The 21,454-nt window shown below is 34.3% G+C and overlaps 2 protein-coding genes and 1 long non-coding RNA gene across 3 annotated transcripts; 1 reads left to right on the top strand and 2 right to left on the bottom strand.

Annotated features, from left to right (window-relative positions):
* On the top strand, positions 3,414 to 6,599 carry LOC109226243 (transcription factor bHLH63-like). The gene is made up of 7 exons (XM_019391037.1): positions 3,414 to 4,265; positions 4,616 to 4,855; positions 4,951 to 5,085; positions 5,190 to 5,261; positions 5,343 to 5,561; positions 5,650 to 5,752; positions 6,403 to 6,599. The coding sequence occupies exons 1-7, from the start codon at positions 3,729 to 3,731 to the stop codon at positions 6,441 to 6,443; spliced, it is 1,347 nt and encodes a 448-aa protein (XP_019246582.1). The 5' UTR covers positions 3,414 to 3,728; the 3' UTR covers positions 6,444 to 6,599.
* LOC109240898 lies at positions 9,068 to 12,060 on the bottom strand. The gene is made up of 3 exons (XR_002070161.1): positions 11,846 to 12,060; positions 11,675 to 11,754; positions 9,068 to 9,352 (listed from the first exon to the last, which is right to left on the bottom strand). It is a non-coding gene; the product is annotated as an uncharacterized LOC109240898 (long non-coding RNA).
* LOC109226235 lies at positions 16,271 to 20,837 on the bottom strand. The gene is made up of 5 exons (XM_019391028.1): positions 20,417 to 20,837; positions 20,017 to 20,328; positions 18,422 to 18,514; positions 16,722 to 16,789; positions 16,271 to 16,598 (listed from the first exon to the last, which is right to left on the bottom strand). The coding sequence occupies exons 1-5, from the start codon at positions 20,753 to 20,755 to the stop codon at positions 16,484 to 16,486; spliced, it is 927 nt and encodes a 308-aa protein (XP_019246573.1). The 5' UTR covers positions 20,756 to 20,837; the 3' UTR covers positions 16,271 to 16,483.

Genomic DNA, 21,454 nt, shown 5'->3' with positions numbered 1-21,454 from the left:
TCAAAACAAGTGTTCCATGCTCTAGAAGCTTGTTTCAATCCATAAATGGATTTCTTTAATTTACACATGTGCTCATTGCCACTTTTTATGAAACCAACTGGTTGTGCCATATAGATACACTCATCAAGACTTCCATTTAGAAAAGCCGTCTTGACATCCATTTGCCAAATCTCATAATCGTAATGAGCAGCAATGGATAAGAGAATCCTAATGGATTTAAGCATGGCTACTGGCGAAAAGGTTTCCTCATAATCGATTCTTTCTTTTTGAGTAAACCGTTTTGCAACAAGCCTAGCTTTAAAAGTTTGCAGGGGAAAGTAGAATAGTGAGAATCGAACTCACAAGCAATCTTGGAAGATTCTGTACAATAAGACTAGATTGCACATATTGGTTTTACTGCAAGAATATCATTGATAAAACTAGAGATAAACTTAAGGTTTTCTTTTTCTTATTGAGCTCCGTACCTTCTTGGTGGTTCATCCTTAACCAGAGGTCTCAGGTTTGAGCCCTGGGGTATGAAATCGTCTTTGTTAGGAAGCGTTTTATCCTCCAATGTGGGACTTTCCGGCGCAATCCAAATTTAATCGGGTCCCAATGCTGGTACCTAACACCGGATGGGAACCCAAAAGAAAAAGATGGAAAGTTCAAACCTATCAATAGTGTACATCTTCTCCCTCTTTTTCCTTTTCTAATGTTATGGAAAAAGCTTCTTTTTTTTTAAGGGTGCAATTCAAATTGTAATACCAAGATTTTCCGTTTTTCTTCTTGTATTCTGTTCTAGAAATTTCTTTTTTTTTTTGGCAACAAATAATTAAAGACAAAATTACAGAATAATGCACTCCATAAGTTGAACTTGCACTATTTTAGCCCAGTTATATGTTTGCAAATGTGTAGCCAAATATCAATAAGATCTTTTCTTTTCCCATTTCCTCTAATTATAGAAACCTCATTTATTCTTGTCTACCCCTATTGTAGCTCTCACCTCATTTTTCACCCATAAATATTTAATTTAATTAATAAAAAAGAATCACATGCAAACAAAACTAAAAACAAAAATCAGTTTCCCATTCAGTCAACACTCATTCGTGCCTTCTTCCATAACCAATACTTCTCTGATTTTTTTTATTTTTTATTTTTTTGATTTTGTATATCTTCAGGTTTATACATACCTATCACAACTACAAAACGCAAAAACATACGCGAGAAACCTAAAATCTCATCTCCTTTAATGCTAATCTTGTTAAATTTCGGTTATGATTTTGTTAGAAATTTGGAGTGGGTATTGTTTGAACTTATTAGAAATAGTCTAAGTAGGTCGTATACAAAGTTTGAAGTTATTTGCTGGAGATTTGGACTAGTTTTATACAAGAATTGCAAGTGAAAATCGTACAAAAATTTCGTCAGAGATGCTTATACACTTTTATACAATGTTATACAAAGAGGTACATTATGTATATAGTTGTATAAAAGTGTATAAAGATGTATAATCAAAGAGTGAAAAAATTCTTGATACACTATGTATATAGGTGTATGAGAAGAAGAAGAAGAAGAAGAAGAAGAAGAAGAAGAAGAAGAAGAAGAAGAAGAAGAAGAAGAAGAAAATGCATTCACCAAATACCTCTAAATAATGTATCAACCTTTTATATAATAGTGTATAAGTGTTTATACACTATTATATAATATTTATACAATATTATATATTATTATACAAATGAATCCTATCAATGGAGCTTCACGTGTTCTTCTTCTTCCTTGGGCATCCTCTGAAATTTAACTCAAATATAGCCTAAATCTACTCCAAATCACTTGAAATTTAAGTTTTGAACCCATCTTGATGATTCCAATCAATTGGGACAACACCCATTCCAAACAACTAACAAATCGGAAAACTCAATTTCTGAAATCGAATCTTCGAACCACCTGTAATGGTGACTTTTATTTTTCAAATCCTTAGTTAACCATTGGAATCNGAAATCGAATCTTAGAACCACTTGAAAATGGTTCCTTTTACTTTTCAAATCCTTAGTTAACCATTGGAATCCGGAAAAGAATTGAAGGAGAATAACAATAGTTGAGAAATTTTGTTGTGCAAAGGATGACATGGGAAGGAGAAGAAGAACGAAGAAAAAAGGGGAACGAAGAAAAAAGGGGTGGGTTAACTGATAAAACAAGTTATGTACCATTTTCTTATGGGTTGTTGGGCCAAGTGACAAGGGATGTAATTCTCCCATAATTAAATATGTAAATAAGTTAAAGCGAAAGGAATGCTATTTTTAGCAACTGACAACCCCGTAATATCTGAGATTCTGGTGTTACGGAATTTATTTCGGTACATCATATGCTCACTGCTTTAATTGGTGCGTCATCCACATGCTCCAATATCAAACGAATATCAAACATTCGTTTGATATACGATCATCATACGCGCGTCAGAGGGAGCTTTTCTCTAACTTTCAGGTACCAAACACCAATCGCACGGAATTCCGAAACCCCGTTTTCCGCCTTTTTGGGCTGGTGTCCACGTCATCACTCTGACATGTCACCTTTGACGGGTCCATTGATTGACACGTATCTGAGAAAGACCAATTGTGTCACACTGTTCTCACACTTTGCATTCTTGCGGGACAGTCTCACGTGATTGGTCATGTCTCCTCGGGCCCACCTACCATGGCCCATTTTGGTATGGTTACGTACCCAATTATAAGTTGAGCTGAAGTAAAAAAGGCCTCTTTTTTTTTTCTTTAAGTTAGCTTTAGAAATTATTTATATTTCGTAGACGAAAAAGTATATAAATTTTGTATAATTTTTATATGTAATATATAATATATATATATATATATATAATATACAAAAAAAAATTCAACTATTATTTTGAAAGGGAATATAGAGTGTTATTTTCCCGAAATATAAAACTATCTTTCTCGACTATATGAGTCGTGAATACATTTATTTATGTATTTATTTATTTATTTATCAACAATCTGGTTTCTCTTATGTGGATATGTATTCTTTCTTGTATGCAACATATTGAATATTTTTGTCATATAACTGGTACCAGGACTATAATCTAACATTATGTCCACTCTAATATCTTGTTTAACCATGCAAGAATAATAGTAGTACTTTTTATTTGACGCGTTTTTCTTTTTAATTTGTTCCAAAAAAAATTATACTTTCATATTTAGAAGCTTTTTAACTTAGAAATTTTCATTTATGTGTAATGACAAACTCTTATAACTATAACATATTTTAACATGTTTATGAATAGAAGTTTTAAGGGTAAATTCTAAATGTGTCCCAGAAAAGTAAATACAATTCCGCATCTCATATTTTTCCTGATAGGCTCACCTCTCCTGTTCGGCAACCTTTTCTCAAATTTATATATACCCCACTTTCCTTATACCTTTAGCCTTCACGCATCCTTCCCCATTCTTTCTCTCACCATACAAGAGAAGGAAAAAAGAAAATAAAAGAAAGAATCCCATTTCTTCTATTCAAGAAGCTGTGCATTCATAGTACTTGAGGAGAAAGAAAGAGGGAGTTGGTTCAAGAGGACGTAACAAGGAAGGAACGAGTTAGGAAGCTACCTAATATTTTTCTAGTACAATTTTGAACAGCCTTTTGTTACTTTCCCCAAAGCAAAACAAAGGACAGTAGCATTTTAGCAGCTTTGGAAGTCCCTTTTTTCTTACTCTTTTTGAAAAAAAAAAAAGGGTTCTCTGTTATTAATGAATATTGCATTACCAGAAATGTTACACAGTATCACAGGCAATGGAGGAAATGGAAGCTCAGAAATGAGCGTTCTTGAACGACAGCGAACGAGAATGAAATGGCAACAAGAACAGCTGCAGCAACCAGAAATGATGAGTTATTTTGATGAACAAAATGATCATCAACTGATGCATTCTTATTCTCAAACAGCGGGAGCTCAACAGTTTCATGGTCTTATTAACAATGTAAACGACCAGAGTCTTAATGAGCTTGTGACTCGGGCAATTAAGCCGGACCCCTGTTTAGAGAGCAATTGGGGCGATTTTGGGACCATTGGTACTGATGGTTTAGGCTATGTTCCAATTGGGGTTGGAAATGGAGGAACTACACCACAATTGGGATTGGATTATGCCATTTCCAGAACCACAAGTTGCCCGCCTAACATGGCGGACAACGTTGTGTCTGTTGGTAAAGCCAAAGAGAGTATGCTGAGTTCAAATAGAGGAAGAGAGAGTTTCAAGAAGAGGAAAGCAGATAAGAATCAACATCTCAAGGTATGTTCAATTCCAATTGAAACTGTTTCTCTGCCCTGTCTATGTTTAGTCCCTACATTTCAGTGCGGTTGAGACACAATATAATTAAGTAATTAAAAACGTGTTCTCTCGAAGAGTTTAAATCTTTAGATGAGTTGGTCACAGCACTAAACATGGTTGCACAGCACTCTCACCGCCATCCAAAAAGCAAAAGATATTTCTACATGTTCTGATCCACACGAGAGAGAGCTTGTTGATAATTAAGTAATTAAAAGTGTGTTTTTCAAGAGTTTAAACTTTTGTACGAGATGGTCACACAATTCAATAGTTGCAACTGTCCTGTAATCTAACAATTGGTGGACATTTTTCAGGAGGTTGCAGAAGAGGAAACCAAAGACAAGAAAATGAAAGAATGCATAGAGGAGGGAGATTCCAAGGTAACAACAGAGAAATACAACAACAAAAGGAGCTCCAATAACAGTAACAACAGTAAGGAATCTTCTGAATCTTCAAAGGAGAAGTCCAAAATTACTGAAGATAAAAAGCCTGATTATATTCATGTCAGAGCACGTCGAGGTCAAGCCACTGATAGCCACAGCTTAGCTGAACGAGTGAGTTAAAGATTTGGTCCAAGTGTTTTTTACCACATATTAATATTTAATCCAGTGAACAACTTAACCAGCAACTTCGTTCATATTTTTGGCAGGTAAGAAGGGAAAAGATTAGTGAAAGAATGAGATTTCTACAAGATTTAGTACCAGGATGTAACAAGATCACAGGGAAAGCAGGAATGCTAGATGAAATAATCAACTATGTCCAGTCTCTCCAAAGACAAGTAGAGGTAAAAAGGAAAAAAATCAAGAAACAATAGTACCTTCTGTATTTGCTATTGTTGCTAGAAATATTATGATTGATTCTATATTTGACAATTCAATATCATGACAGTTCCTATCCATGAAACTGGCTGCTGTTAATCCAAGGCTTGATATCGACATAGACAATTTCTTCAACAAAGATGTAAGGGAACGTCATACCAAGAAATTATTTCGTTCATCAGTGTAAAAACATGTTCTTATTTCAAATTTTTTGTTTCTCCAGATATTTGCAACTAGCACGTCTAATTTTCCTACAGTGGGAGCTGGAACATCATCTGAAATGCTTAGTATGGCCCAACGCCAGTTCAATTCATTGCAGCAAATAGTGTCAAGTTCTGGATTCGAAATGGGTATTCTAAATCTTAGCGAAATGGCTCTACGTAGAACCACTAGCGCACCTGTATCAATCCCTGAAATATTTCTCGACTCATCCAATATCAATGTAATTACTCGAACCTATCTTAGTCAATAAACTGTTAATTTCCCTTTTTCTTTCTATTTGTTTAACAAATGTTTCATTCAAAATACAGCAAGTTCAAAGCTTTCCAACTTGGGATACTGAATTAGATAACATGTATGCAATGGAGCTTCAACAAGGAAGATCAGCACAGTTTCTTCCCCATCCGTGTACAGGTATGCACAAGTGACATGTCTAGTCGATATTTCTATCATGTCTATGATAATTCAACAAAGAGAGATTAAAAATCAATTGAGGTGGGTGATATTTTCCATGTTAGAGACTCAGAACCTATCATATTGCTTTGAGAATAGTTGGGTGCTCTTTGATTTATACTCCTGTTGAAAAAGGTTGCTGATTAGGTATCTTCCCTTTTTTTTCTGTCTTCCACCTTAAATGATCAAAACTATGTTACTTTTGCACGGCAAAAAATTCCCAAAGTAGTTGATTGATAGGCAAGATGTAACCATCCAACACAAATGAACAGTTATTATTCAACTACATTATTAAGACTTACGAGTTCTGGGAGAGCCCTGTCTTTCCTTTTTTCTTTTTTTTGACAATAGTAGTGTCTTGGCCACGTAGCGTGCACCTCAACTATTCCACCGAGTATTGCCTACCCCAAACTTAGTGTTCTTTCCACCTCTACTGAAATTTGAACCCTGGTCTCTCATAGGAGGGCCTATGCCCCCTATCTATCTCAACTATAATACTTATCTGAAAAGGGACCACTTACCGCGACACTAATCTTTAGTTTAACACCAGAATAATAGAAATTAGGCTTCTGTGCAAGTGTTGAAGCTAAAAACTATTGATTGTTGTGCAGGTTTTGTTGAAGCTGGAAATGACCTGAAGATGGAAATGTGACCTTACAGTTCTAAACATTCAAGATCATTGAATGACTTCACCTCAGATGTCATGGATCCTGATTCTTTTTTCCAAGTACATAACATAGTATATTATGTATGTAAATGTTGCAGTTCAAGAGTATCAAAGCAATACTATGACAGTGTTCATTGGAAATCTTGTCTTCTCTAAAACAATTAATCAAATTGCAACTGGAGCCAACCATGCCCAAAATATCCAGTATAAAATAGCTAGAAACGAAGTAGAAATCTGGCTTTTTCTATATACATAAATCTAATTTTCATCTATATATAAAGGTAAACATAAGCAACTACTGAAGGGGAAAATGAAAGAAAAGAAATCTCAACAGAAGACCAAAATTCGTTCCTTTCTTTTTTTTTTTTTTAATTTGATAACCGAGAAATCTTCAAGGGCTAGTGGCGAGCGCAAAATTCAGTCCTTTAGAAATAATTTGTTTGGCCGTGAAGTTATCACTAGGTTGAAATCAAAATCAGCTGAAACCTCTCAAATCTGGCCAATAGCTTTAGTCAATTTGGTACCAATTTGAGTTATTTAGCCGACCCAGCTTGTCTGAGACTGAGGCATGGTTGTTGTTGCCAGTGGCGAAGCCAGAAATTTCTTCAAGGATGTTCAAACTTGAACTAAGTGAAAAAAAAAATCGATAAAGGGTGTTCAACATATATTTTATACCTCTAAAACCTAATATTTTACCTATATATACGATGTAATTTTTCGGCGAAGGGTGGTCAATTGACCACCCTTAAGGGAATGTAGCTTCGCCCATGGTTGTTGCGTATGGTAACTTATGGTTGTAATCAATCAAGATATCATATTAATTTTCCATTTTACTGTCAGTTGTAAAGTACAAATGATACTCCATAAAATTTAATGGAAATCCATCATAATAGAGTTGTTAGTAAATATGCTTAAAAGCTGGTTGATTCTAATATATTAGGAAACACAATATTGTGGTCAGAGTAGTAGAGAAAGTTCTATTCTAAAGATTGATTATTAAGGGTCATACTCATCAAGTGGCACAAACTGGTACTCTGTTGACTAGAACCTGAATCGCAATATTGAGCAGCCCATGAGAATACTGAAAGGGAGCCAACCAGTAAACCATAGTGGCTAGCCTAGTTGCCTTTTGGACAGAATAAGACATGTCGATTAAGACCTAGAAAATTAATAAAGAAAGAAGCCTTTTTTCTTTTTCAAAATAATTGGTGATGTTGAGACATCTGAATTAGATATTAGGATTCATGCTTTCTCTATTTGACAAAAAAAAAAACAGATTAGTACCTAATCATATGGCAGCTCATGTTTTTGTCACACAATTAGAATAAACTTTGTAATTATATTTCACATCAGTCTTTAAATATTGTTTTAATCATTTGAACAAAGGAAGGAAAAAAGAGGATAAGTAACTTACGTGGTTTATAAGGGACTAAAAGTTTGTTATAATCATATCCAGATTCCACTGAGGGCAACATGGAGTAAACAACATACTGATGGCTTTTGAATTGGAAAAGAATGGATTTTTGTGGATTATCATTAAGACATTAACTGAATTCGTATTAGTGACTACTTGTCATATAATCTAACTCATTACTCCTTCCCTCCAGTGAGGGAGTTTCTTTTTCCTTGTATTCTTTCTTCTTTTTTTCATGCTTTCATTTCATTTATCCTTTTTTGATTTTTTTTTCGGGGTTGGGGTAGGGGGGGGGGGGTTTAACGAAGGCGTTGCCAAAACTTTGTTATTGCTTTTCATCTTTCGGTCAGCATTATGGAATATATAGTTCCATTATGCACAGGAGGGCATCTTTTCATTATTGATGGTTCAGAGCAAACCAGACGCAATAATCCGAGTCTGGGCAGCACCACCATTGGGCCTAGTCTATGTCATCTTGTGCCTTTCACCATTATTTCTTTGTTCTAACATCTGCTTACCTTCATTTTCAGTGAGCAAAGACGGACCTGGTTATTTCTGCAGACAAAATCTACAGGATTCTTCTTGTCTGAATAGATACTGATAGATGGTTTTGCTTGTTGTCTTTCTGGACCCACTAAGGTTACAAAGCAATTCCTTTCTAATCCTCAATATTAGTCAAAATCTTCGTAATTCTTGTTTCATAAAAATCTAAGAAGGTTGTCGAAATATGTGGTGTGTAGTACAGCAACCTCGAGCCAACATTTCTACATAGCACTTTATGTTTATGCCCTTTCCCCAGCTCTCAATTTCTTAAGTAATCCCTCTAGAATCCATGAACAACTGAAGAACTTGCATCTCTACGTTCAATAGCCTGATACACGAAGCATCTTGCGTTCATGGGTCTAGGGAAAGGCCGCACCCTAAGGGAGTATGATGTAGGCAGTCTACCCTAATGCAATCATCAATGACTGATTACACGGCTCGAACCCGTGACCTATAGGTCGAGACAACTTTACCGTTGCTCCAAGACTCCCCCTCAATTATTATATATAGTTCAGATTCCTTCTGATTGAGCTAGTCAAATAGATCTTATTTTATGTTTTTCCTGCTTATATGATTCTTGGGGCTAGAAGTGATGCGTTACATCTTTATGACAAAAATTGTTGAAGTATATAAGCACAAATTGTAAGCCTTCTATCTCTTAGGAACAATATCCAATGTGTAAGTAGATGAGGTTTTTCACTGTGTTCAGCAACCATTCACAAAATTGGTATTACATACAAACAAATTTAAATACTGAATACATAAAATAGCACAAGCTTTTCATACAAGCATAGGCATTTAGAGGAAGAACCTGCCACCAGTAATACAGCTGCTCCCACTGTCGCACAGCAAGTAGCATTCCTTGGATGGGCACCACTTCAGAGTAAGTTCCTCAAACTTTGCAAGTCCCATTAAATCACAGATTCTTCCCGAGCCTCTGTTTTGGCAATAGATTGAACTAGTTTAGATTTTTGCAACTATTTGATTTCATAAAAGAAACATGGAACCAAAGCTAATGAACGTGATAGTGTAAAGTGTAAATATTATAGATTTTCGAGGAACTATTATGATGGGTGATATCTTGCAGTTGTGTAAACAATACTCACTGACAGAAGATTAATGAGTTCAGTGTGTTATCAACTCCTAGAGATTATATCAATGGAACCAAAACTATTTTGATTACTGGTGTATATGAGGTCAAGCTCAATAAAACCAACAATAACAAAGGTGATAACAAACTTCTACAGGGTATTACATTACATCTTTCTGTGAAGAAAAAGACCTTCTTTCAAAGTTTTAAGGCTTTAAAGTGAAAAAAAAGACAAGGCAATTGTGTTCCATAGTAGAAGTGGGAATACAGATGTTGCACTAGTTACACATGACATGTGAATAACTAATACAGTTAGATACAAGCTTATCCATAAACAATAGTCACCACATGTGCTAGGAACTAAAACTTGCATACTTTCCAATCGTCAACAAAAATATGAAAGAAAATGTAGGGTAACACTCCTTATGATACTGTTGCATAACACAAAAACGTGCATAGGAATACCGTATCATGCATGCAGCATGAAATAACTTGAAATTTAGAAAATTAACGATATGTGCGTCATTCAGGCAACAATCAGATAAATTTCTGGAAATCTTTAAGACCGACCACGTCTCAGTCAGGGGCAGAAATCTCAGCAGACTAGCATTGATTCTGAATGATAACAATGGACAACAAACTGGGGAATTGCAACTTCCATAACTTCATCTTAATTATGCCCTACTGGGCACTGCAAGTTCCACATTTTCATATGAAAACGCTTTCCTCCACAACTTTAGACTACACTGGATCCCCAAAAGAAGAAGCATAAGTAGAAAGGTGCATCAGTAGTACACTTTCTCAGCCTCAATTCGTCTACTTCATCCAAACTTATTGATTATAAAGATGGGCATCAACTCAATCAAGTTATGCATTTATAGAACATTTCACGCTACAATATTAATGACAGGTAAGCTTTCATTGCCATGATAGTATACAGGAACCAATCATAGAATGCCTAATCAAGAGAGAAGTCGCAAAGTAAAATTCTCACAATCAATTATACAACAACATGTTCTTCAGGTTAACTATCTATTAGCCACGTATCATCTGCATAAGTACCACATTCAAAGCGAATAGTAACTCTTCATATATTCGAATATTGGTTCTTAGACATGTAAGGAGTTGACCAACTGTGGGTGTATTCAGTCAGTTAAGTTAACAAGATTTAGTTAGAGTTAGTTATGATTAGTCTTTAGTATAAATAGCTGGATATTTGTTCATTGTCACTAGTTAGCCTCTCTACGCTTCTCTTGTTATCTCTTCTCAATGCTGTTCAATCGAGCTCCTCAGTTCATCAATTTGGTGAAAGTTAAGAAGACAAAATATTTATTTCTAATTACTTGAATGATTACATCAGGCAAAAAGACAAGCGACAATCAGAATGATAATACTCAAATTTTGTAATAAAAGCTTTCCCAACAATGTGTTTAGCTTCTAGGATTAGTGGCCAGCAAGGGAGAAAGGGATCACAGGTGAGTAAGAAATTCCACCCAATCAAAGTTCAGTCCTGAAAATCATTCATGTATATTCCCTCCAACGAATGATGCATTGCTCATCGAACTAGAAAATTCTCCAAGGAACCATTGATTCTTATCCTAATTGTCAAGGGTCCTTCAAGGTTCATTTTCTAAAAAATTCAGCATACATCTTCCGTGCTGCACAGAAAACATGACTTATCTTTAATCTAGTGAGAACGTTTAAATGTGAAGTGGTTCATTTTTTTCCCAGAAAATGTTATCGCAACATGTAATCATGCCTTAGTCATTACAAGTTACAACCATGGTTTATAAGGGAAGTATACTAATATTCGCATGCATCAGGTTGAGGACGAGAGTCGTGAGAAGTGCATGTCTAGGATGATTAAAAATTTAGACTAATTACAAATATTAATTTTCAATTGTATTATATTAATCATTCTTATCATATATGATCATAAAATCAATACCAGATTAAATAAATTTAACATAGGCCAGGGTGTTATTAGTACAAACCTTAATCCAATTAAAAATCAAACTAAGTAGTACAGTAATTTTTTTGATAATACACTGTATACGCAGATTTTAATACATTAACATAAGTGCCTGTAAAGCTTCGAGAGAGAGAGAGAGAGAGAGAGAGAGAGAGAGAGAGAGAGAGAGAGAGAGAGAGAGAGAGAGAAATACTGACCAGAGCAACCTCTAAAGCTTCGACAACGAGCTTCTCCATGAGTGCCTGTGTAGTCTCATAGACAATCTCATTTCTCAGACCTGAAACAAACATAGAATAAATGGAGTTCTAGATTAACAATTATTACGAGCAATCGGTTATTCAAACGGAAATTAAGGATGTGAATCTAACTGGAGACGGCGTGAATGATATGAAGTGTATCGGCGAGACGGTAAAGGTGAGTAACGTCCCAATCAAAAGCATGTTTGCTGTTAGGACCGTGATCTATTGCGACGTCGTTCGCCGTTTGTCTCTCGAGTTTCGGCTCTTGACACTATGGGTATGAGGACAGGAAGCTTCACTTCTCTCCAATTCTACTCTTCTCCCTCCATAACCGTTTACATGACTTTGTTGCTTTCGCAATTTGTGTGAGATTGTGTTTGGATAATACGATATATGTAGTACTGATAAAGTGATCCCATTTTAAATGTGAGTGAGGCGGCCGTATTTGAATTTCCGCGGCGTTGAACAAGGTTGCGCCATTGAGAAAGCTGGATGGTGCCTACTCCCTTTTACAGCTTGTTTGGAGTTGTTATCATATGTTATTATATATTTATTCCAAAATAATATTTGGTTTGATTGTTTACAGTTTGTTTGGATGGTTGTTTGTAACGTATTGTTATCCCAAAACAATGTTTGTTTTGATTGTTTCATTAAAATTTATTTTATTGTATTGTTAAATCCATTGTTCCGGAATAATAAAAAGTCTAATTTTTTGAAACAACCGATTTGATGTGGTGGGATTGTTTCCTATATTTCTTTCCAATTATGCCCTAACTTATTACTCCACAAGTCTATTTAACCTTTACCGTTTTTTTCTATTTTAACTCCAGATCTCAAACCTATAACCTACTTTGTTTTTTCCCAAAACTTCTGTCGCTAACGTTAAAGGTGTTTTGCCGTCTTCTGTTTTATTTTTTCTCCTAATTTGCTTTTAACTCAATTCTAATTAGCTGTGTTTTGCCTTCTTCTGTCTCGCTCCTTTGTGCTGCTTTCTTAAGGTATTTTGCCTCCTTCTATTTTGTTTTTTAAATTATTTTATGCATAATTTTTGATAAATTTAATATTTAAATAATTGAGGATATTTTAATAAACTTATCAGTTACGATACGGTCAAACCAAACAGCATTTAACAATAACAAACAATACAATCTATCCAAGCATCGTATTCATAAAACGATACAATACAATACAATACAATACACTATAAAACGACGGGGAACAATGATACAAACAAAGTGTTAGTTAAAATTGATTGTATTGTATCGTTACATTTATTATTCTGTAATAACAAAAAGTCCCATTTTTTGAAACAACCACATTGGTGTAGTGGGATCGTTTCCTATTTTTCTTTTCAATTATGCCCTAACTTATTACTTTAAAATTATATTTTACCCTTTACCTCTTTTCTTTTTCTTAACTCCAAATCTCAAACCTTTAACTTACTTTGTCTTCGTCCTTTTTTTCCTTTTGCCGCTTACTGATCGCTTCCAACTCCGCACCACTAAAAAGTAGCGTGAGAGGGTCGCAATAGCTTTTACCCGATTTTGGGTTGGGATCGAATCCACAGAGAGCTAGGATTGGGGTCGAGTATCTATCTAGCTTAGGATTGCGTGTGTTTTCTTAATTGGTCTTCTCATAGTTTTTGGGTTTTCTTTATATTCTACTATAATTAAACTACTAATTGAAAATGCAACTAGATTAAGCTAAGAGATAAATTGCTACAAGTTGTATCTAATAGTTTAAAAGGCACTAGGGTAGTGACTTTCACCTAGGTGGCTAATTGACGGGTAATTCACGATTGACATGATTGGGAAAATATGTTATAACCGTTGCTCAATACTACCCACTCTACACCTCTCGGTAGAAAGAGTGATTTTGCCCAATTTACTCTCTCGAGACCAATTGAGTATGCATATTTGCCCGAGCAACTAGGGTTCAAGTCGGTTAATTACTCTCTCGAGGTTTAACCTGTTAATTAGGACTATCAAATCTTTTGAGTCTATCCCAATTCCTTGTTGGGTCAATTTTGGAGACTTAGGCTCTCTTTCTCAAGAAGAGCCCAAGTCAACTTAGCACAAACTAGTGTTTGCAACTACTAATTCATAAATTAAACCATAAGATTGACCCAAATAACAAACACTCATAATCAATCTAACCTTAAATTACAACACCCATCAATTACCCACACTAGAGTTGAGCCACAACCCTAGCTAATGGGTCTAGTTACTCATGCTTGAAGATAAAATCAGAGAAATAGATGAAGAGAAAGACATAATATTAAATTACTGAAGTAAAGATAAAGATTCAATTGCTAAAACTATTGTAAAGTGCCCAAAATGGCTACAAAATAGCTTCTCACGAGCGCAGCTAATGTCTGATAATAACTGGTTACCCTAAAAAATGGAAAAAGATTCTATTTATACTAAGCTGGAAAAACTAGACAAAAATACCCCTGCGGGGTCAGTGCGGGCCGCACAAAATGAACTGCGACCGCACTAGGCTTTTGACTCTTCAAATTCACTTCTCTGAACTCAGGCTCCGCGGACCGCGCAGAATGGACCGGCCGCGGAGGCAGCCAGCGCGGTCCGCACAGAGTCGACCGCGGACCACATAGGCTTGATGATGGGTTCTGGACATCTCTCTGAAGTTGGCTTCCGCGGACCGCGTAGAATGGTAGTGCGGCCGCGGAGTCTTCAGTGCGGACCGCACAATCTCCACTGCGGCTGCACTGCTTTAACACTTGATTTGCCAGTTCTCTGAATCTCCCTAGTGCGGACTGCACAGAATGGACTGCGGCCGCACTAGGCTAGTTTGTCCCGAGTTCCTTTTGTCTTTGATACTTGTGCAGGTTTCACTCCTTGTTGAGCCGATATTTGACATCTCGTCACTTTGTTGATCAAACCTGCAATCAAGCACAACTTATGAGCCTTTTGGGTCTATTTTGTAAGAATTTATAATCAAAGCGTAAGCAAGAAAGAGCATGAAACACGTCAAAATCCGTAGTTATCACTTACTATTCCTAACTCCAACGTCAAAGGTAGTATGAATAGGTTTTGCCTTCTTTTTGTTTCGCTTTTCTCTTACTTTGATTTTAACTCCAATTCTAATTGCTTTAATCTCCAATTAGTTGTATAATATTAGTTGTTTTCAAGTGTACATAGTATTACTTATTTATCTTTGTTCCTTTGTTCTGCCAACTGCACGATCTTCGTTCTTTTCTCCATCATCTTTTTTTTTTTTCTAATGATAGGTAAACTTTGATTTTAGTAGAAAGGGATTTTCTTAATTCTTTTTTTATCCGTAATCCTTAATAAATTTAATATTTAGAATAATTGAGGGTATTGTAGTAAACTTATCAGTTACAGTACAGTACGATACAGTCAAACTAAACAGCAAAATGTTATTTAACATCATCAAATAATACAATCTACCCGAACGTTGTTTTAATAAATTGAAGCAATACAATACCATACGATACAATACAATACATTATCAAACGATGGATAACAAGATCCAAACAGAGTGTTAGTTCCAAATTATGTGGCAAAATAGGATTTAAGAAAGACATAATTTTTTTAAATCTGCAATTATAAATATTTCATAATACTTTTAAAATTTATAATATTAATTATTTTTTAATATTTATGTGATCATAAAAACTTATTATTCAGAGGAAAATAGGAAATTTATAAATTAGTGTTTCCAAATTTTGAAGATATTCTCTTTTAACGGACTAAAAAGAAAATGTTGCTATATAAATCGAAACGGACTAAAGTATTATTTTTGACACTTTTTCCTCACTTTGGGTTTTTGATGTTTAGATTAAAAAAATTAACTATACTTTAAAATTATCCATTGTTACTTTTATCAAAAATTGTGATGATATATATAATAATCAAACATATATTAATTGATAATTTAATACGATATTAACACTCAAGACGTGGAAAGATGATTTGAAATCTCAGCAAATTAGAAAATGGTAAGTATAATTTCTTCTGATCTCTTATCGATTATTCCTTGGCATGAGCTCCCTTTTGCAATCTTTATGGTGTAGAGTATATTTTTGGTGCAAAAAGAAGAAAGAAAACCATTTTCCTGAACAGGTGGACTCTTGAGACTAAGTAGGCGTTTGGACATAAAGTATTGAAAAAAATAGTAATATTTGGGTTAATTTGAAAAATGGTGTTTAGAATTTGAAACTATGTTTGGACATGCATTTCACTTGAAAAAATGTTACAGTTTTGTGAGTGGGGAAAAACGTTTTTCTGAAAATTTTGAAAAAATGGTCAAAACTGCTTTTTAATTTTGAAAAACTCATTTTCGAAAAATTTGCAAAATTTCATGGACTAACACATTTTGGAGAAATTTTTTTTTAAAAAAAAAGGAATTTTTTTTTATGGAACGGGACCTAATTATTTCAAGAAACTATATTTCAATATCAAATTCACGAAAAGTAACGCATTAAAATCAGACTTGAGAAAGTTAAAAAAAATTACCCAATGACTAAACAAAATAACTCATGCTTTATATGAATAAATTAACTTATGAACGCGATACTAAAAAGCATTTATAATTGAGAAGCTTAGTATTAACCAATTAAATTTACCATTACATTTTGATTGAATAGAACAATACTATTGGAAAGAATAACTGAGACACCAACAATTACGTGATTTAACCAATTATGCCTATGTCTACAAGTAAGAAAAAAATAATTCCCAATATAAACGACGACAATCCTTAATCGTAACTCACATAGCCACTTCATGAGTAGGAAAGAAATTTCTTGAGATAATGATTGTAAGAGCAGGGTCGCTCCAACTGAACTAGATGTCCTGCCTTTTTTATGTACTCGATTGTCGTATTTTCTCCCAACTTCCTGCACTCATTATTATACCCAAAATTAGATATTCGATAGATTTGATCAATAAAAACATTAATTTTTGAATTCCAAAATTGCTCTGCAGCAGCTCGAACATAGCTGCCAAAGCTAGGGACTTACTGTTTCATGTTATCGGACACTGCCATATTAAAAATTTTGTCGTCGTCTCCGCATAAAAGGTAAATCCTCTGTGTGAAAGATTAAAACAAAGATATTAGCAGTGGCGGAGCTAGAAGCCCGAATACGAATTCGACCGAGCCCATTAACTTTTGCTTAAACTACAGTAATTGTGTTAAAATGTTCATTAAATATGTACAAATATTAAATTAAGCATCTAGTTATTAATATTGAAGTCCTTGTTCCAAATTAATCTTGAACACATAAAATTAAAATTTTTGCTTCACGTCTGGATATTCGTAAAGTACTACCCATGTTTTGGAAATTTTAGACTCATGAATACTATTATCATCGTGAAATCATGGAGGGATGTGACATGCATTTACTTCAGTATCTTGTTTACTTTTGTTTTTTTTCCTTTTCTTTTGGGGCATATTTTGGTCGGTTTTTGCAATTAAAATAAATAAAAATTAATATTAAAAAAATCGACCAACTTTGGTCAGTAAATTCGGCCGGTCATTTTAAAAAACCGATCATAATTTTAATTTTTAATAAAATCGACCAACTTTGGTCGCTTATTTTCGTGCGAAAATACAATTAAAGAGTATAAACAAAATGCATCAATGGTCTAGTGGTAGAATAGTATCCTGCTACAGTACACACCCCGGTTTGATTCCCAGACAGCGAATCTTTTGATTACATAATTAAAATATCGACCAACTTTGGTTGGTTTTTTTTGCAATATTTTTTTTTTGAATTTAATTTACTGACCAATGTTGGTCGGTAATCTCCGATCAACTTTGGTCGGTATTTTAAAGCGACCATCAAAATACCGTCCAAGCATATTTGGTCGCGTTTTGGTCGGTAATTGGCCATAACCGACCAAAGTTGGTCGGTATTTACCGAATTTCTAGTAGTGTCAAGTTTTTTAGTTGGAAGGCAGTCAAGCCGACAAGTGACTAAAAATGAAACAAATTGTAATATTTTTTGCTATATTCAATTCAGTTAATTCAATTCCCGTTCTTAATAAAATCAACTTTTTTTTCCCCTCATACTCATATATCAATTCTGCCAAATAACAAGGGTATTGATAATATGAGTTTGCATATTCTTTTTTGTTGTTCCTTACTTATAAAAGATAGAAAGATTTTTTAGACTATCATTTCACATAAATATATAAAAGAATTTTATTGAATATATTTTAGGTCTCTTATTAAGGTTTGGCTTTAGGCCACTAAATCGACTGAGCTGCCCCTGCTGATAGGAAGGTATGGAGATCGAGCATTAGGGTTATAGGTTAGGAGGTAGTTGAGCGTTTTTCTACTTCATTCCGGGTGTGAGGATAGACTAATAGGGCTTGTCTTAAATTGCTAGTGGTTAATGTTATGTTCACACTATTCTTCCATTTTTCTTTACTAGTTATTGTTATTGCGTTTCAACTATTTTCTGGTTCTTATAATCCTGTTATTATTTCTGTGTTTCTGTTGATGGTATTGATATATTGTCTTTTTCGTTTTTTTCATTTTCTTGAGCGAAGGGTCTATACTCCATCAGGGTAGGGGTAAGGTCTGCGTACACACTACCCTTTCCGGACCTCTTACTTGTGGGATTTTACTGGAATATTGTTGTTATAGGTGATTTTTCTCAATCTGGTCATTATGTGCGTAACCAAAGCAAAAGGAGGAAGAGAAGGTTGGACGTACCTGGGAGTAGTTAGGGGTAATAATAGCGTCATTGTCACTGACTACTAAAGCGTCAAGAAGTTCGGTTTTCTCCTTTCTGTTGGCAAACATTACCTGCTTTTATAGTATTTTGTTATTAAAATCATGGTATAAAAATGCAAATGTAGTTTATAAACACTGATAATATAAAGATTTTGTACACAAGAACAACATGCTTTAACTGTTTTATAGCTAGCGGAATATTAATAACTTTAAAGTTTATCAATTACCAAATTAAGTTCATTACTAGTATATCACCTTGCGGTATGTCACCATAATTTCATCGCCTAAAAGAAATTTATATACACTCTCCTAGGGGAAATGTCAAAAGATATATAGTACCTGACGTATATAGTAACATTATATAAATTTACTTGTGCCAAATGTTTACACCAACTCATATCCAACATTTTTCCGTCTTTGTATAGTTTTCTATTCCTTATTCAAATAGTCTTTCTTACATGTTGATGAGATGCAATAATTATTCCATTCAGTTACTTTTATGTTTTGGTTGGTTCATGTATCTCTAACGATGAATCAAAAAAAATGCCAAAAGATATATAGTGCCTTATTTAAGAGATAAGAGATGTCCTTAGTACTTTATACACCAAATAAAGTTATTTGTCCACTTTTGACCTTTTTTTGCCGACATCAACTTTGACTTGACTCTTAAATCTTAGTAGGCATTTTTCCATGAAATATGATTTATACCCCATAACTTGTAAAAAATATCAAAACCGTCCCAATTTGATTATCCTACTTGGAATAAACAATCAAACATGCTATTGTTTAGTTGTTATCATATTCTGCTTTACTTCAATGTACAGAAGATGCAAAATCAATATCACATTTTCTAACATAGTCCGCTTCCCACTGCTATTACCAGTACTTGTATTCATGCCCAGTACCAACATGGTAGTCGTCACAAGAAAAAGGCTCATTATCCGTTGTAGTAGCTTCATCTGATCGTTGAGGGGAAATCGGTGGGTAGTTGTAGGTTAATAATTGATGGGGTCATTTATAAATTTTAAAAGTATAGGGTAAATTTGTAAAATATAAAAACTAGCATTTTCAATTGAAAAATTGGTAAGACCCAGTTTTTCAAATTTGAAAATGCATTTTCAAGTGAAATTGAAAAAAATTGGTAAGATATAGATAACCAAACATTGTTTTCAAAAAACAAAATTGGAAAAAAGGAAAATTTTTGTATGTCCGAACGGGCTCATAATCTTTTGGGGCTGCTTTTACCACTTCCCCTCGCCTCAACATTTACATGCATGTCATTTATCATCAGATAGATTCATGTACCTTAGCATAATTTTTACAATAATGTAGCTCCTTTTTCATATGAATATTATTAAGTAATTAAAAATGTTTTATTTATCAACTTAATCTTTTAAAAATGTGTCATTAAGTAATTAAAAATGTGTTATTTTGGCTAAATCTTCATCTTTTAAAGGAGCAGGTCACCTTATTCCACATGATATCAGCACCGACATTAAATCTCAATAAATAAGATGGTCACACAATTCAATATAATTAATAGAATACGAATTGTAAGTTAAAGAGGAATGTACCTCAAGAAAATCCCTGAAGAAAAATTCAGGCAACCATGGCAACTTATGAGAACCAATAGATAGAAGCACTTTAACTCCAGAGACAGTTTTCGGCAAAAGAAAATCAGGCCAATTTGTGAACCCAATATTCTTCAACGAAGCATTGCTAATAGACTCAGTCAACTCAATAACCGTACTTGACATAACCATAGATTCAACCATGTGAGGATACAATTGAGCCAACTTGAACCCAACTATTCCTCCATAACTAAATCCAACTAGAGAGAACTTTTCCACTCCAAGCTTCATCATTCCCTTTGCTAAACAATCTGCCTGATTTCAAGGGTTTGTTCCATGGAAAAGAAAATCAGAAAACGACAACGATTTAACTTTTAGATAAAATGATCACGAGATTTAATACCTGAAAACTCGTTGACCGTTCGGGACGATCAGTGAAGGAATCTCCGAAGAAAAGTAAGTCAGGGACATAGATGTTAAAATCAGCACCTGAAGTTCTTAAGGAAAGCACTTGAAAAAGCCAAGTCAAAATTCCATTTGAAACAAACCCATGAACAAATACAACAGCAGGCTTAGGTTTATTAGATAATTTGTTGTTTGGGTTATGGTAATGAATGGTTTCAGTTGGAACCCAAAAATGCATGATAGTTCCTGGTTCTATTTCCACCATTTGGGATGTCATTCCAATAGCTTTCAATACACCATGAATTATTGGTTTCATTATAGCAAATACATTTCCCATTTTCTCTCAAACTCTTGATTTCTCCCTTTTCTCTAGAGGAATTATTACTAAGATGATAGCTGTGAGTTTCATGGCCAATTAGTCTTATACAAGACAAGATATATATATATATATATATATATATATATATATATATATATATTGTACAAGCTTGGCTGGCTTATCTTTTTATGTCCTTGTCTAGTTGTCTTATTATATTACGATAGAATAGACTAGAATCATTTTAATTCTAACCCGTTCTTCACGAGGGTTGACCTACTTTTTTCAAATTAAATTTATTATTATTCTATTATATGGCGATCCTTCATCAGATCTGAAATTATTAATAAAAAAAGGACAAAATTACATAATAATGCACTCCATAAGTTGACCTTGCATTATTTTAGGCCACTTACAAGTTTGCAAATGTGTAGCCAAATATCAATAAGCTTAGATCTGAATTTTTTTAGCCCACTTAGAGATGCCTTCCGATAAAACTTTTCAGAACTCCAAAGCATCCTGCACGATACAATCTGGGTGTGTGGGGAGGAAAAGGGCAGATTCAACAAACCCTTCCATACACAGGTCAAAAACATTTAATGGAGGTTATGAACATCCTGATAGCTTTCTCAGCTTACCTTCTTCACCTATTGAAATCTCCATTCTTAGCTAAGATATAAAGGTCATTGCCTCATCCTTAATATGTCTTTTCTTTCTCCA

The sequence above is a fragment of the Nicotiana attenuata genome, chromosome 1, assembly GCF_001879085.1.
Source record: "Nicotiana attenuata strain UT chromosome 1, NIATTr2, whole genome shotgun sequence".
Lineage (NCBI taxonomy): Eukaryota > Viridiplantae > Streptophyta > Magnoliopsida > Solanales > Solanaceae > Nicotiana > Nicotiana attenuata.
The sequence above is the reverse complement of the archived record's forward strand: the minus strand, read 5'-3'. Positions and strand labels throughout refer to the sequence as shown.